The sequence below is a fragment of the Orcinus orca genome, chromosome 4, assembly GCF_937001465.1.
Source record: "Orcinus orca chromosome 4, mOrcOrc1.1, whole genome shotgun sequence".
Taxonomy (NCBI): Eukaryota; Metazoa; Chordata; class Mammalia; order Artiodactyla; family Delphinidae; genus Orcinus; species Orcinus orca.
This window is the reverse complement of record NC_064562.1, coordinates 3,941,873-3,956,429: the sequence shown is the minus strand read 5'-3', so window position 1 is coordinate 3,956,429 and position 14,557 is coordinate 3,941,873. Positions and strand designations below refer to the sequence as shown.

The following is a 14,557-nucleotide window of genomic DNA, read 5'->3' as shown; positions in this document are numbered from 1 at the left end:
TTCCTCTGAAGAACCAGACATGGCTATCATTCTTAGTCATGTACGTGACATGAATAAGGGCAATGTGTGTTTTGGGATACATTCATTATATTTAGGCATTCTAGGGCAGGAATTAAAATATTATAATGAGAATAGGGATGTTTGAATTTATTCCATCCTGTATGTGTATTGCTATTCAATATGGCACAAGCATTTGTAACAATCAGCCGTCATTATTACCCACCTATATATTTCTAGATACTTGGAAAATATATTATCATACATTCTTTTTAACCCAGCAACCTAACCTTTAAAAAAAAACACAAATTTTATAAATATCTCTCTCGTGTCATTTCCATGAGCTAATAATGGGGGGGAAGAAAAAAGAGAGAGAGAGATGAGATGTGTGCAGATGGAGTTTTGTCGCTTTTGTAGTTAGTAAGTAATGTTGCCCATTTTCCCATATACAGGTCTGTGGAGCAAAACACAGATGACTGTAAAATGAGAATATGCAGCAAAAACACGGTACCCCTCCAAGAAGGCATGGAATGATGGGAACCTTATGCATTTTATAGCCTCTCCATGGTGTGTATAATCTCACCAGGGAAATATAGGATCAACGTTCAAAGAACATTGCTCAAATATTTCACAGGCTTACGCCGACGGTAAGAGTCTGTCCTCACGAGTCTTACGCTGCTAGGACAGGTAGTCGGCGGCTGCTAACTTCTTTACAGTGAATTCATAAACACCATGAATGTCCACTCGAGACCTAAAATGCACAAAGTTGAAGCAGGTGAGTAACCAACCTTGGCGAAATATCGCATCCTTGCTGCATAAAGGCACCCAAGGAAAACCAGAGACTATTAAAAATCCCAAATTCATTAGTTGATTCACTACTTTGTGTTTCTCTTCCATCTTCAAACTCCTCAGTGTGCCACTCGTAGGGGCTAAATCTGCTGACCAGGAATAAAACTACACTGACCCCTATGTAGGCAAAAACAATGCACATCCAGATCTCATAGGCTAAAGGATCAAGAAATGAAAACACTCCTGGTTTGGACTTCTGAGGCTTCTTGATCATGATTGATATCCCGAGGCTCATAAAGGGCTTTGAGAAATCGATCACCTCCTCTCTCACAAGGGTGATGGTTAATGGAGCAATTGCAATATCAGCTTTCTGTAAGGGAAACAAAGGAAAATAATAGAACCAGGAGTCACGGTCAGAGAGGAATCGTGGTTACGTTATTTGATCAAAGGGAAGGGAAGGACATCAGGAAACTGGGAATAATCATTTCCCTGGTGGAATCCCAGTACATACTTAACAGAAGAAAAGCAATTAGTTCCCCAAATATCCCTCCTGTTTATAAATACAGAGTACACCCTTCTGGCTTGATTACGATAAGTACATCTGCCTCTATGCCGTGGCAATCTCTGAACAATGCATATGGCCCATAGGCTTCAAGACAGGTGAGATGCCTGTCTCCATCTGCATATTTGCTTCTAACTTCATCCTTCATCTTCAAACGTGCACAAGGAAATAACACAGCATTCCTAGAGCAATGTGGGAAACCCACAATCTCAGACATTGGTACTTTGCATGGAAGGCAAGCATTCTCTCAACAAGAGTTCAAACGTAATGACTTTACCTTTGAGAAGCGCAGTACTTACCCCATATACAAGTTCTCCAACCATCCCATTCCAAATTTTCGTGTCTGCATCCCTGGCCCCATACTTGCCATCCCCAACAATGGTCAACTTGTACTTGAACCCACAATGCTTGGCTATTTCTGCAGCCAAGTCAACACAGTAGCCCTCGTAGCGCTCATTGCCTTCAAGCATTTCATGATTTTTCTTCATCATAACATATGGAGATTCCTATATGGAAAGAAAGGGCTCTAGTTGATCAAAACAACTGTGTTACCGATCTACTCGCATCCACTCAAATCTTCTGGTTTAATTATTACCTGTAAGCCAGAGATGTTGTAGAATACAGATAGTGGAAAATACGACTGGGAAAAAATGAAGCATAATGCTTCTGATCAAAGGTCTTCATCTATCTCTCATTATATTTCATGCACATGGCTGGCACCTGGCCATACCAAAGTAAACAAGAGACTCAAAAGCACAAACTGTTAGTATGTCCCCTTGTAGTGCTTGTAATCCTAGTATTGAGAGAGGAATAATGTGGTTTAACATCTGTTTTAGTCAACTCTGGATCCACCACTCTCTTATTCTAAGTTAGGGCTCCCCTGACTCCAAAGAACCAGCATTCACCCAAAACCCTGTGCCACTACGAGTTCGAGGATAAGGTTCTTGTGGAAATCAGGTCCATGATCAGTGATGCCCAGACTCAAAGAGTCGTTGCCATAGTGATGTATGGAATCTACCCTCTCAGACTTGAGAGCTCACTTGCTCTTTGAGATACAATATCCTAGAATTACGCTACACGGATAGCTAGGGAGTTGCAACCCCCTGTGAACACCATAAAAAGGAAGCATGAAAACATGATTCAACACCAGCCCCCCAATTTTCTCCACTGGAAAGTGGCACTGAGGATATTTGGGGTTCAGTGAGATACCTCCTCTCAGTGGCATGATTGAGGCAAAAATCCTCAAACGTCTAGCTTACATTTATTAAGACTTTTCCAAGTGCCAACCAATGTTCTTATCCAAATCCCTTATTAACCTATGTTTTCTTCTCAATATTGTTACCATAATGAATCTCACAAATTCACTACGTCACAACTTAGTAAAACGAGATCAGACTGTTTTGCTGCAAAATCACGTTATTCCTGTTATTCCTCCATTTCATTTCCCCAACAGTTTCTTGTCATAATCGACATCTGCCGTCCATCTATCCAAAGCCTCGACGTTCAGGATCCAGTTCAATTTTGTCTCATCCAGCCAATATACATCCACTTAGCACTAGCTATGTGCCAACTACTGTGTTGAGACTCGGGGTTAAAAGGAAGGGAGATCACCCTTGTCTTTCAGGAGTTCACCTTTCCATACGAATATAGAGAAGTTGACAACATTATTAAACCATGGAACAAATCTAAGGACAGAACGGACCCAGAATTGTGTGGGAGTGGAAAGGTCAAACATGGGAGGAATACAAGGAAGGCTCTTCCAGGCTTGCCCTAGGTGTTCACCCATGTGAGCACCAGGTTACCAATTATCTGTGGAGCCGAAGTTCAGTCTTGAAGAGGATAAGACGTATTCTGAGTGCCGTTGCTGTGTTTGTGAGTCCTTCTGACAGAATGAGCATGCAGCGAATGACTAAAACATTCAGAAGCATCACTGTATCAGTTATTCTCCTAAATATAAGCAGCGATTCTAGTTGACAGATATTTTTCTTAAGAAAAAGAACGTAAAACAGAGGCATAGGTAGCTAATTACCAAAATTGTAGTGACGACCACAGTCTTATTCTCAAGCCCAGAAGTATCGTTTCCAGAAGGGAGTTCGGTGAGAGTAACAACCATTTTGTCGACTTCGCTCCAGTACCCGATCTGCAAAAGGGTACAGAAGGTGGGCACCTGGACATAGGACCTTCCTACTGGCAAAGCACTGAGTTATTTTCAAACCCATGTTTGAATCTGAAATTACACTACACTAACTAGGCTTGTTCTAAACAGAGATGTACCTTTTATGCACGTGAATCTAATAGCAATTGAAAGAGACTATAAAAATAAACAAACAAAAACAATTCTTAGAAATGGCTTGTCTCTTCGTGTTCACTTTTCATACTCTCCAAGGGTAATTTGTGTGGGAGTGATCATACAGAAACATAAATAAAATCCAAACAGTGGCATTTCAGCCATAACAGAAGAAAAAAAAATGTTGACTTGAACAGTTACATTCACATTTGCACCAGCTATGTTTGGTCTCCTGAACCATAATCTTTCAGAAACAGTTCTTTTTCTTCTCATTAAACTCTTTTTCTACCTCTGTCTAAAAAAAAAAGTATAACAGTTTTATTTATTATATCTTAAAATTACATTTCAGGATTACTTACCAGAAATAAATAGAGTTTATTTAGAAAACATATTTTAAAATATATGTTTCTGGAAGTTGTTGAATCCAGCTATGTGAATATATGTCTCCAGGATTCTGGAAGATGAGGTGATGGGTTCACTAACTCACCTCCTCACACAGAGAGAATGCCTTCAATTCACTAATGATTTACCTTCCGTGGCCCATTCGTTTTGAGCTCCATGATGTTAATTGTATAATTTATTCTTTTTCCATTCTGGTCAAACTTGATATTTCCTGAGAGACCTTCAACCTGCACCTAATGAGGAAATGGGAAAGGAGCACAATTATAAATTCACTTCCACCAGATACAGAGTGGTTGACCAGATGACTCTCCCGGGATGCAAGTCAAGAAAATGATACTTATTAGGTTTCTGCTCTTCAACCTACCTTTGTGTAGTTAGGAAATAATACTCCCTCTTTATAAAACAGAAGGGATAAAACAAGAATGACTAATTCAGCAGTGGCCATCGTTAAGTCACATTACAATCATTTTCAGTGACTGACCTGTTTGAGGGCCCTTTCTATTTCTACCCCTTGTCCCCAGGGCACAGCTGGGTTTGCCAAACAGTCTCCTGCATTCCCCCTTCGGGAGATTTCAATTCTCTGCTTCCGTAGGTTTCGAAAAGCTTCGGTCATCACTTGAACGGCGTCATAGGTCAGAGCAGAAGTATACTGAAAAGTACCACACACATTTCATAAGAATGGGAGAAAATTCAGAGGCTCCCTGTACACTGGCAATCAAGATTCCAGTTGCCCACCATACATACCTATCAGGGTCCAAGAATTTAGGCACAATTTCTATCTCTAGAAACCTAAGAATGTAAGAGGAGTAGTATGGAATATTGGAACTATGGACTGTCCCTTTGATTCTAAACATTTTCAATTATATTAACATCTCGTCTATTTCAGGTGAGACTTTTCATAATAATTGTGTTGATGTTTTCACTTTTGTTTTTGTTTTTCTAACTAGTTTCTCATTAGAGGATCACTTTATGGCCTGACCTGGTGATATGGGAAATTATGAAATTAACAAATCAATATTTCTCTACTGTCTAATTAGAGATTCACCTGGCAATATGGAAAGAATACTGATCATTTGGGGGATCCTTAATCTCTAATTCCACCCTAGTGATGTTCACATAGATCTGCAGTGATCTTTTGAGTGTTTGTTTTTAAACTCTCCTAGGTGATTATGATACTCAATTAGAAGAACAACCAAACTTCATGATTTCTAGGTCCCCTCAGGCTTCAATAATCTATGATAGTCCTGGTTACAAGCTTATGGTATTCAGATCCCAGTGGGGCAGCAGGATTATTTTAGGAGCCTGGGGCGAAGCAGAAAAAATCTACTATCAATACATGTGTACTAGGCATGGTCAGGGGCTGGATAAGTATTATTATGGCATGTGTATATACTGCCATTGATCTACGTTTGATGCTGCTGTCAATAATGATAAATCCCATTGTAACATAAGAGCTTTAATTACTGCTGAGGAAATTTCTGTTATTCAGTATTTTTCAGTCTTTAGGTAACAGAAGTACAGTGAAGCTGGGGGGAAAATGCCATATCACACTGATTTTGTGACATTAAAATTTTTGACCACACATCCGAAACAGGACCTCAACATTTCCAAATAATCCTCCTCTTTCTTCAGTAACTTGGTTCTTCCACTCTCAAAAGTGACTATTCTATACCTTCTTTTTATCTTCTCTTCTATACACTTCTCTTTCTCTCCTGCTGACTCCCCTGCCTTCCCGGTCGCCAAGAAAATAGAAGCCAACAGACAGAACCAGCTGACCTTTCCACCGAAAACTACCGAGCTCCACCTTCCCTCCGTCTCCGTCCTGAGCTGGCATCGCTTGAGGTGGCCACTCCCCTACTTCAGGACAGCCACTCCAGCCTCACACTGACTCCGCCCCTCATGCCCCTGAGGACATTTTGTTCTGCACTTATACTCTCAATATCCCGCATCAGCCTTTTTTCTCTACTGGATCATCTCTATCAGCAATTCTACTGCTCCAGTATCTCCTACCACAAGTAAAAGAAGAAAACAATAGGTAGGTAGGTAGATTTGATAGATAGGTGGATGACGATGATAGATAATAGACAGATTAGATAGATAGATATCGATAGATATAATAACTGCTTTTTAGGTCCATATCTCCTTCCAATTTCCACCATCTTTTTCTGTTTCCTTCACAAGAACGTTTGTTAAGACAGATTTTCTAAATTTTCCATTTCACATCACCCTCCTTGCTCTCTTGAAGTGATCTCATTCAGTCCATGGCTTTAAATCGCATCCATTCACTCAAACATGACTTCCTCAGCAGCGTCCTTCCTGCCCAGCCCACCCAGTCACTCTCCTGCATGGGACCTTGTTCATCCCCTTCATAGTCTCTACCAGCATCTGAGTATCTTCTTCATGCATTCTTTGTCTACTTCATCTCTCCTCCCCAATAGAACAGTTACTCTAGGGAAGCAGAAAACTTATGTCACCACTGAATTCTCAGAGCCCAGGGCACAGCTGGAGGAAGGAAGGGAGGAAGCAAGGCCAGAGATCTTGATACTGATTCTATCTTTATGGGACTCACATTGCCTCCCAGTTCAGTGAAAAGATACATAAACAGATAATTGCAAAATATCATTAGCGTGTTATAAATCGGTCCAGTGGTGGATAGACGCCTGTGTTGTTTATTTTTAATATGAAAGATGGTACAATAAAGCAAATGAGAAAGTAATTTATGTGGTACGAATTATCCTCTCCTCACACGCAGAAATTGTTCTGAGCTTTTAATGCTAAAAATGGTAATGTGAAGTTATCACTTAATCTTCGCATGAAATAGTTTAGTTGAATCAGTTTCATTTTATCCCATGAATGAATCAAATTTGATGGGAAATTTGGTAAGAAGAAAGAAGAAAAAGAAAATGATTTGAGCCCGCAGAACTGCGATTGATGCTGTTAACTGTGATAAGATATTCATATTTACTGCTAAATTTTCTTAAGCAACGTCACTGCAGGCCTATTCGTGAGTCCTTCTTGACAAATCTAGAATATCTCCTGGATGACTGCAGTTAAGTTTCCTGGAAATACCTCTACTAGATGTATCTAAATAAAACCCATCACTATTTTTTCCAAAATCTGCAACCTCTTCCTTCAAACTGTACATGCAAGATATTAGCAAAATATACTGTTACATATCCATTTAGGCAACTTATATTCTTGGATTGAAAATGTAATTTTCAATTACTGGGAACTTATCCTGAGAAAATATTCTCAAATACAGAGAATTTTCACACAAGCTATTCATTTCAGTATCATTTGTAATATGCAACAATTAGAAGGAACCTAGATTTCTGAGAGTAAAGGAACGTTTAAAAACCATGCTTTCTGGGACTCCCCTGGCAGTCCAGTGGTTAAGACTTCTCCTTCCAGTGCAGGGGGTGTGGGTTCGATCCCTGGTTGAGGAGCTAATATCCCACATGATTTGCAGCCAAAATACCAAACCATTAAACAAAAGCGATATTGTAACAAATTCAGTAAAGACTTTAAAAATGGTCCACATCAAAAAAAATTCTTAAAAAAAAATACACTATGCTTTCTGCCTTGTGGAAGTATTATGTAGCCATTAAAAAGTTCTACTAATAACAATTTGTAACAATACAAATAATGTTAGCTATAAAATAAGTGAAAAACAGTATTACAACTAAAGTTTTTTCAACAAAAAGTGAGAGTAATAAACAATGGTTATATCCCTTCAACAAAAAAAGGAAAGAAAAATAAACAAAATGGTTAGAATAACAGGGAGGAAACATACATGATATTTCTTTTCCAAGTATTCTACAATAACCATGTACCTTTTTTTAAAAAAACTGTATTATATCAAAAGTATTGTTTTAAGTCATATCTACTTAGGAAAAGACTTCTTGGAGAAATGGAGATATCACATCAGCTTTTTCCTGCCTCACTTATATGACTGTCTCTATTCTCCTAGAGGAAAAAAAAACAATTAGTTTGTTTTCTTATACAGCAGTCCATCCACTGCTAAACAGAAACCTGTACTGCAGTTTGTATTTGAGAGTAATGATTATAGTTAAAAGGCAGACTCTTCCTTCAGTTACCCTGCTCACATTACTATGAGAAATCTATAAAGCCATCTGCTAAATGTTTCAGAGGTCTATAAATGTTGGTGAGCTACATTAAAAAATAAGATGAGGCTGGATGAACTAAAAGTATTTAAGTCCACGCAGTGTGTTATCATTATGACTCAGGGCATGAGCTCACTAAGAAGAAAAATCCTTCCAACCTTTTTCAAATGTTCAAATCTAATCAAGTCTCAAGCCTATTATCACTGTAAATTAAAAGTCACAATCACAGACACAATTCGGGGCTGAGAGAAAATCAACAGAGCCTGTATCCGTACCTCCTTCTTGTTCATGTTCTGCATATGTGGCTCATTTATTTTTCTCAACAAATATGTCACGTTTTTGATTGGACAGTTAAATATTTCAGTTTTATTCTACCATTCACTAAACTAGATGTAAATTCATTTGAAGGGAACATGATGGTGATGTAAGATCTCCTTCTTCGAAAACAAATGCATCATCTCTGCCCTGATGTTCTGTGAAATCCCTCAGCTGAGTTGGAAATTTATATCTCACTGGGGACCATTATGTTCTGTGATGCTATATCACCATCACTCCTATCCACACTTGAAGAAGAAATCTGGGAAAACGTTTTTATGGTCCATTTTCCAAATGTGCTTTTTATTCCATTTCAAATGTATCTTTATTGAGACTTATTTTTCAAAAATAAAATACGCATTTTAAACATGTTTGTTAGGCCCGATAGTGATCAGATATTATTCAATAATGCGTTACTATAATTACTGATACCTGAAAGGGTAGTCTTACAGCCAAAAAAAAAAAAAAAAAGAGGAGATGAAAAGGAGTTCTATATACATTTCAAATTTAATGAATATTCAAAGAGGATAAATGGGCTATAATATAAAATGTTATGGATGTTCATAATGATAGCACCTGTTCCGAAACATATGTTACCTGCACGGTGTGAAGGTAGAAAAAGAAATGCCATTCAAAAAGGAAGTACTAGGCTTTAGCATCATCAAAGCATTACAAAATTTCCTATGAATGGCCACTTTCCAAATATTCGCTGACACTTGAAATTGAACTGAGTATAGTTTAGAAAGCACGGAATACAGCACCTTCTGATTTCTATCAGGGCTGCCTCAAGTCCTGATTTTGCCATTTACAGCTCTGTTGCCTTGAGCAAGTTAACTAAAGCATCAGTGTCCAAAGTTTCTTATCAATAAAATAAGGAGAACAATGTCTGCTCTACGTCATAGTAGTGTTGGAAAGGAAGGTGAGGGAGAAAGGAAGAATTCAGGTTGACCTAGTTCGCTACGAGCCAAACCTGAGTTGGATAGTTTCCTAGTAAGTCCTTTAAAAGAAAAGAAACAAAAACCTCTATGCAACAAATATTTTTATTCCAATTTTATAGGTGAAGACTGCAAGTTACAAGTTATGTTTTTCTCAGGATCACAAAAATATGTGACAAAGGTGAAGGCAGTTGATGTAATGAGGGTGACTGACCTTCCTGGTTTGCCTGGGCCTGTCCCAGTTTTGGATCAGAAAGTCTGGAGTCCCAGGCACACTGGAACTGTTGGTCCCCTTATTTGGCAAATTCCACATCAAATGCATAAAGTTACAGGAAACGAGAAGCCGGATGAGTTGAAAAATATGCTAAAAATGCAAGTTATTAACCAGCATGTTTGTCTTCTTTTTTCCTTTTATTACGATCTAACTTGTTCAAAACTAGCTTATTTTTACAACATTTTGAAAACTGCCATCCTGATCTACAAGAGTCTCGGATCCAATAAGTTCAGAAGATGGTTCTCATGTCGGCATATTAAAGGCCCTGAGAAATACTGCAGTAACAATTCCAGTTTAACTTTGTTTGGTCAGCACTGCCCAAACTAATTACCATTTAAAATTTTTCCTTAACATCAATTACTTTCCATAAAACTAGCATTTGTGTAACATACTTTGGGCTGTAAGTTTTATAGACTGATAACTTTTCCATAATCATTTTTAAAATAGCATCAATTATTTAGTTAAAATTATTATCAATAGAATGATATCTCCCTAGAGAATCTTACACAATATAACAATTCTCAGTTTCTCCATTACAAAATTATCAACATAGTCAAAAATGATGAGCTCTAGGAAAAATAACTAAGCTTATAAGAAAATTTTAGAAAGTCTTTTTTTTAAAACTTCTTGGCAATGGCCTAGAAACAACTAAAGCCATAGAAAAGAAAAACATTATTATGAAATACATTATAAACTTAAAATTATTCACTTCTCTTCATTTCAAATTCAACTGAAGTCTAACCTCTGGAAAAGACATGTCTGTGATAAGGTCATCGTTAATTTCCTCTAAGCCTTTTGGACATGTGATCTTTGTAGCTTCACTGCATAAAACTGCAAAATCTTCAGTAAGACTAAACATCACTGGAGGAACAGGAACTCTCACTCATTGTCGGTGGAAACACAAAATGGTATATGGCTACTTTGGCAGACAGGTTGTTTCTTACAAAACTAAACAGACTCTTACCATAGGATCAGCAATCACACTCCTTGGCGTTTACCCAAAGGAGCTGAAAGCCTATGTCCACTCAAAAACCACCACACGGGTGCTCATAGCAGCTTCATTCCCAATTGCCAAAACTTGGAAGCAACCAGGATATTCTTCAATAAATGAGTGGATAATCTGGGGTACATGCAGACAATGCAATAAGATCATCGCTACAAAAGAGCAAGCTACCAAGCTTCGCAGACAACGAGGGACTTTAAACGCAGATGACTAAGTGAAAGGAGCCCACCAGAAAAGGCTACAGGCTATATAATTCCAACTATATGACCTTCTGGAAAAGGCAAAACTATGGAGACAGTAAAAACTACGGAGACAGTGGTTGCCAGGGGCTGGGGGGAGGGAAGGACGAATAGGTGAAGCCACCTTTAGAGCAGTGGAGATGCTCTGTCTGAAACTATACTAATGAAAGCATGTCACTGTCCATTTGTTCAAACCCGTAAAATGTATAACAACAAGAGTGAACAGTAAGGTAAACTGTAGACCTTGGGTAATTATGACGTGTCGATGAAGGCTCATCAATTCTAACACATGAATCACGCTGTGAGTGGAGTTGATATTGGAGGAGGCTGTGCGAGTGTAGGAGAAGAGGATATACGGGAAATGTCTGTACTTTCTGCCCAGTTTTGCTGTGAACCTAAACCTGCTCTACAAAAATAAAGTCTTAATTAGAAAGCTAATAAAAACTCAACATCTGGGCTTCCCTGGTGGCGCAGTGGTTGAGAGTCCGCCTGCCGATGCAGGGGACACGGGTTCGCGCCCCGGTCCGGGAAGATCCCACATGCCGCGGAGCGGCTGGGCCCGTGAGCCATGGCCGCTGAGCCTGCGCGTCCGGAGCCTGTGCTCCGCAGCGGGAGAGGCTGCAACGGTGAGGGACCCGCGTACCAAAAAACAAAAACAAAAACAAAACTCAACATCTTTAGTAAGCACACAAGCTGTATCACATTTTCAAGGGGGAAAAGACAGCTCCACTGGCAGGAAACCACCATTAACATCCTTTTTTATCATTCTCTATGAATAATAAAAATAATTTTTAATACTCTGGGGTGAAAGACTCTTGAATGTAAAAAGAATATATTAAAAACAACATATCTTTGCCTAAATTAGCCAGATTGGCTATTGACCCTGGCTGAAAATCTTGCTTAAGGACCAAGACTTTTACATTCCGAAACTCTAGATTCACTTAGGGATTCAAATTTTCAGCTAAAACGAATCAGATTCATCAAGATAGAAAAGAGATACTCGAATCAACACAGTGCTTGGTTTTGATTCACCCGGAGAAGAGAAAAGGCTTTTCTTAGAGGCAGGTATTTTACTTGTTCGTTGCATGAGTTCCTCCCCCCGATGCTCCCCACTTCTTAGGCACCTTCTAACAGGTGAAAGTGGCTTATTCTTTGTAGTCTATGAACAACGAAACCAATATTTCCAGGGTAAGTTAAGATTTGATTTCAGCGGAGGTGACCTGCTCAAAGTCACTACAATCTTTAAGAGACAGAGGAGCCTCTTGAGGGTCATAAATTTGGCAAAAATTAGAAATGTTAGCATACGCTTTTGCATGCCTAAATTTGCATGTCACATGATCATGGTATTAGAGATATGGGAGAAATCTCAGAGATCGTGGACATTTATTCCCTTTGCAGACCAAAAAATGTGGACCCGAGATGAACCCAGATATCCTGCATTATAATTCAAGCAGTGGTAATGTATTTTTATTTTTCATGGTGTAAGATGTATTGCAATAGCTTAATAAATTATTTTTCAAGTAATTTTTATGAAATATGTAATGTTATCAATATCGAATTTTCAATTTATGGGTTTATTTCAGTCATAAACACACTTTTTTTTTTCTTTTGGTACGCGGGCCTCTCACTGCTGTGGCCTCTCCGGTCGCGGAGCACAGGCTCCGGACGCACAGGCTCAGCGGCCATGGCTCACGGGCCCAGCCGCTCCGTGGCACGTGGGATCTTCCCGGACTGGGGCACGAACCCGCGTCCCCTGCATCGGCAGGCGGACTCTCAACCGCTGCGCCACCAGGGAAGCCCATAAACACACTTTTTAAACCACAAAACATAACGGACTAAATTTGTCAAGCCTCTTTTTTGTTGCATGTCAAAATACTTTAATGTTCGTTGTAGGGGACTAGAGTGTGCCAGCAGTGGGTTTGGTCAGTTAAAATATTCGAGAAGCAGAATTAATTCTATGAAGCCACCAGGGCACTATTTAATGCACAGCACTAATTACCAAACTCAAAAAGATTATGCTATTTCCAGACAGGTCTAATAAGTCTCTTAGGATAGCAATTAAGAAAGTTCGAATTGCTGCTTTAAGTCTTTTCCTGAGTAAAATGGGATTCTTGCAGGAAAGCCATTATTTAAGTGGCACACAATGTCAGTCCTGTGTTAGGGGTGAATTCCTTGACACTGGCAGGCCCGGCAGACACAAGTCAAACTAGGTTCAAACTGGCCACTTGACAAGGTAGAATGGATGGTTACATCTTGCAGGTTGTTGAGACCCCGAGAACCCTGAAAATCCACCTCAAAATAGAAATGTGTGTAAATTAGTTTGGAGATAGTGGCAAATCATCTCTATCATCTGCCTCTTTGTCAACATCTTCTTGAGGAAGGTAAAATGCTCCCTTTAATTGTCCCATTTAAACCCAGGCGCCGCGATGGTTCAGGTCTGATTACTACAGAATTTTCTATTTCATCCCGTAAAATAACACGACTTTTCTGCCACGGCTGAGTAAAAGAACACAGCAGGTGCTAAGGGCAGGAATTTAAACCCCATCCTATAGCAATGATAATTACTTATTTTCTTCTTTCTCTGTGACGATATTTTCAAAGTGTTGCCCTAGTTTTCGCTTTATTCCTCTTCATTTCAGCAAATCTCTGTTCTGTGCCTTCTGTGCAAATCCTGGCATGAGACGAGAGACCAAGAAGACAGAAGGAAGGAAGGAGACTGCTTTTCTGAGTCTTGTTTTCCATCCACAAATACCTCTCAGCTGAATTTATATTAATACATTATAAATGCACGGTTGTGATTTTTGCGATTATTATTTCTAAAGAAATGGAGAGAACTGGGCAACAAATCCATTTATTTCCCCCACCTCAGACCACAACCACCATTCAGACAACTGACAGCCGTTGTCTGCATTGTTCCTGCATCGCCCTAAAAGCTCTCCTGCCACCAAGTTCTCTTGTCGCCAAGGCAGCCCATTAACTTCCTGTTTCACAACCGTGGTGATGGCTGTCCTCTAGGGGGTCCCTGCTGCTCTCAGAATGAGACTAAACATTCCTTAGTAGGTCAACAAGGCCCTCAAGATCTGGAGCCTGCATATTTATAAGTATTTCTCAGAATTCCCCCCAAACACCTCTGTTCAGCCTCCAGCCTGACAGAAATATTTACATTTTCCTTGCACACCAGACTTTAATTTCTCATTTTCTCTATGGGAAGTTACTGTCCCTTCTTTCTCCTAATACCTACCTCTCCTTCAGGTTTTAAATTCCACATGATTTCCTCAAAGAAGGAAGCCTTTTCTTACGTCTAGAACTGGGGTTAGGGGCCTCTTAAGGGTGCTACCACAGAACTTTTGCTTTCCTCTAACTGTTCGTTCAGAAAGCCTTTAATAAACAGCTGCTCTGTGCCAGGCCTTATTCTAGGAGCCTGGGAGCAAACAAAACCAGTGGACAAACAAACACCAACAAAAACTCCCTGCCCACATGGCACTTACTTTCAAGATGGAGAAAACAATTAACAAGGTAATGAATACATTCATTATAAATACAGTAGACTAGGAGCTATTAAAGGGAAACATACGAAAAAGCTGGAGCAGGGAAGGGGGATGGAACACACCCTAATGGGTGGGAGATTGC

General features: G+C 39.4%; 1 protein-coding gene across 5 annotated transcripts in view; it reads right to left on the bottom strand.

Moving 5' to 3' along the window:
- Positions 1-14,557, bottom strand: part of GRIA2 (glutamate ionotropic receptor AMPA type subunit 2) — a 156,188-nt gene that overhangs the window by 37,658 nt on the left and 103,973 nt on the right. For all 5 annotated transcript variants that reach the window (XR_004481470.2, XM_004266167.3, XM_049709024.1 and 2 more), the window contains exons 7-11: positions 4,519-4,686; positions 4,166-4,270; positions 3,378-3,488; positions 1,648-1,854; positions 786-1,156 (exon numbers count right to left, since the gene is read on the bottom strand). Coding sequence is in view for 4 of the 5 variants with exons in the window: in XM_004266167.3 (XP_004266215.1) it covers positions 786-1,156; positions 1,648-1,854; positions 3,378-3,488; positions 4,166-4,270; positions 4,519-4,686 (962 nt within the window). In the remaining variant the exon portion in view is untranslated. The remainder of the gene's footprint in view (positions 1-785; positions 1,157-1,647; positions 1,855-3,377; positions 3,489-4,165; positions 4,271-4,518; positions 4,687-14,557) is intronic.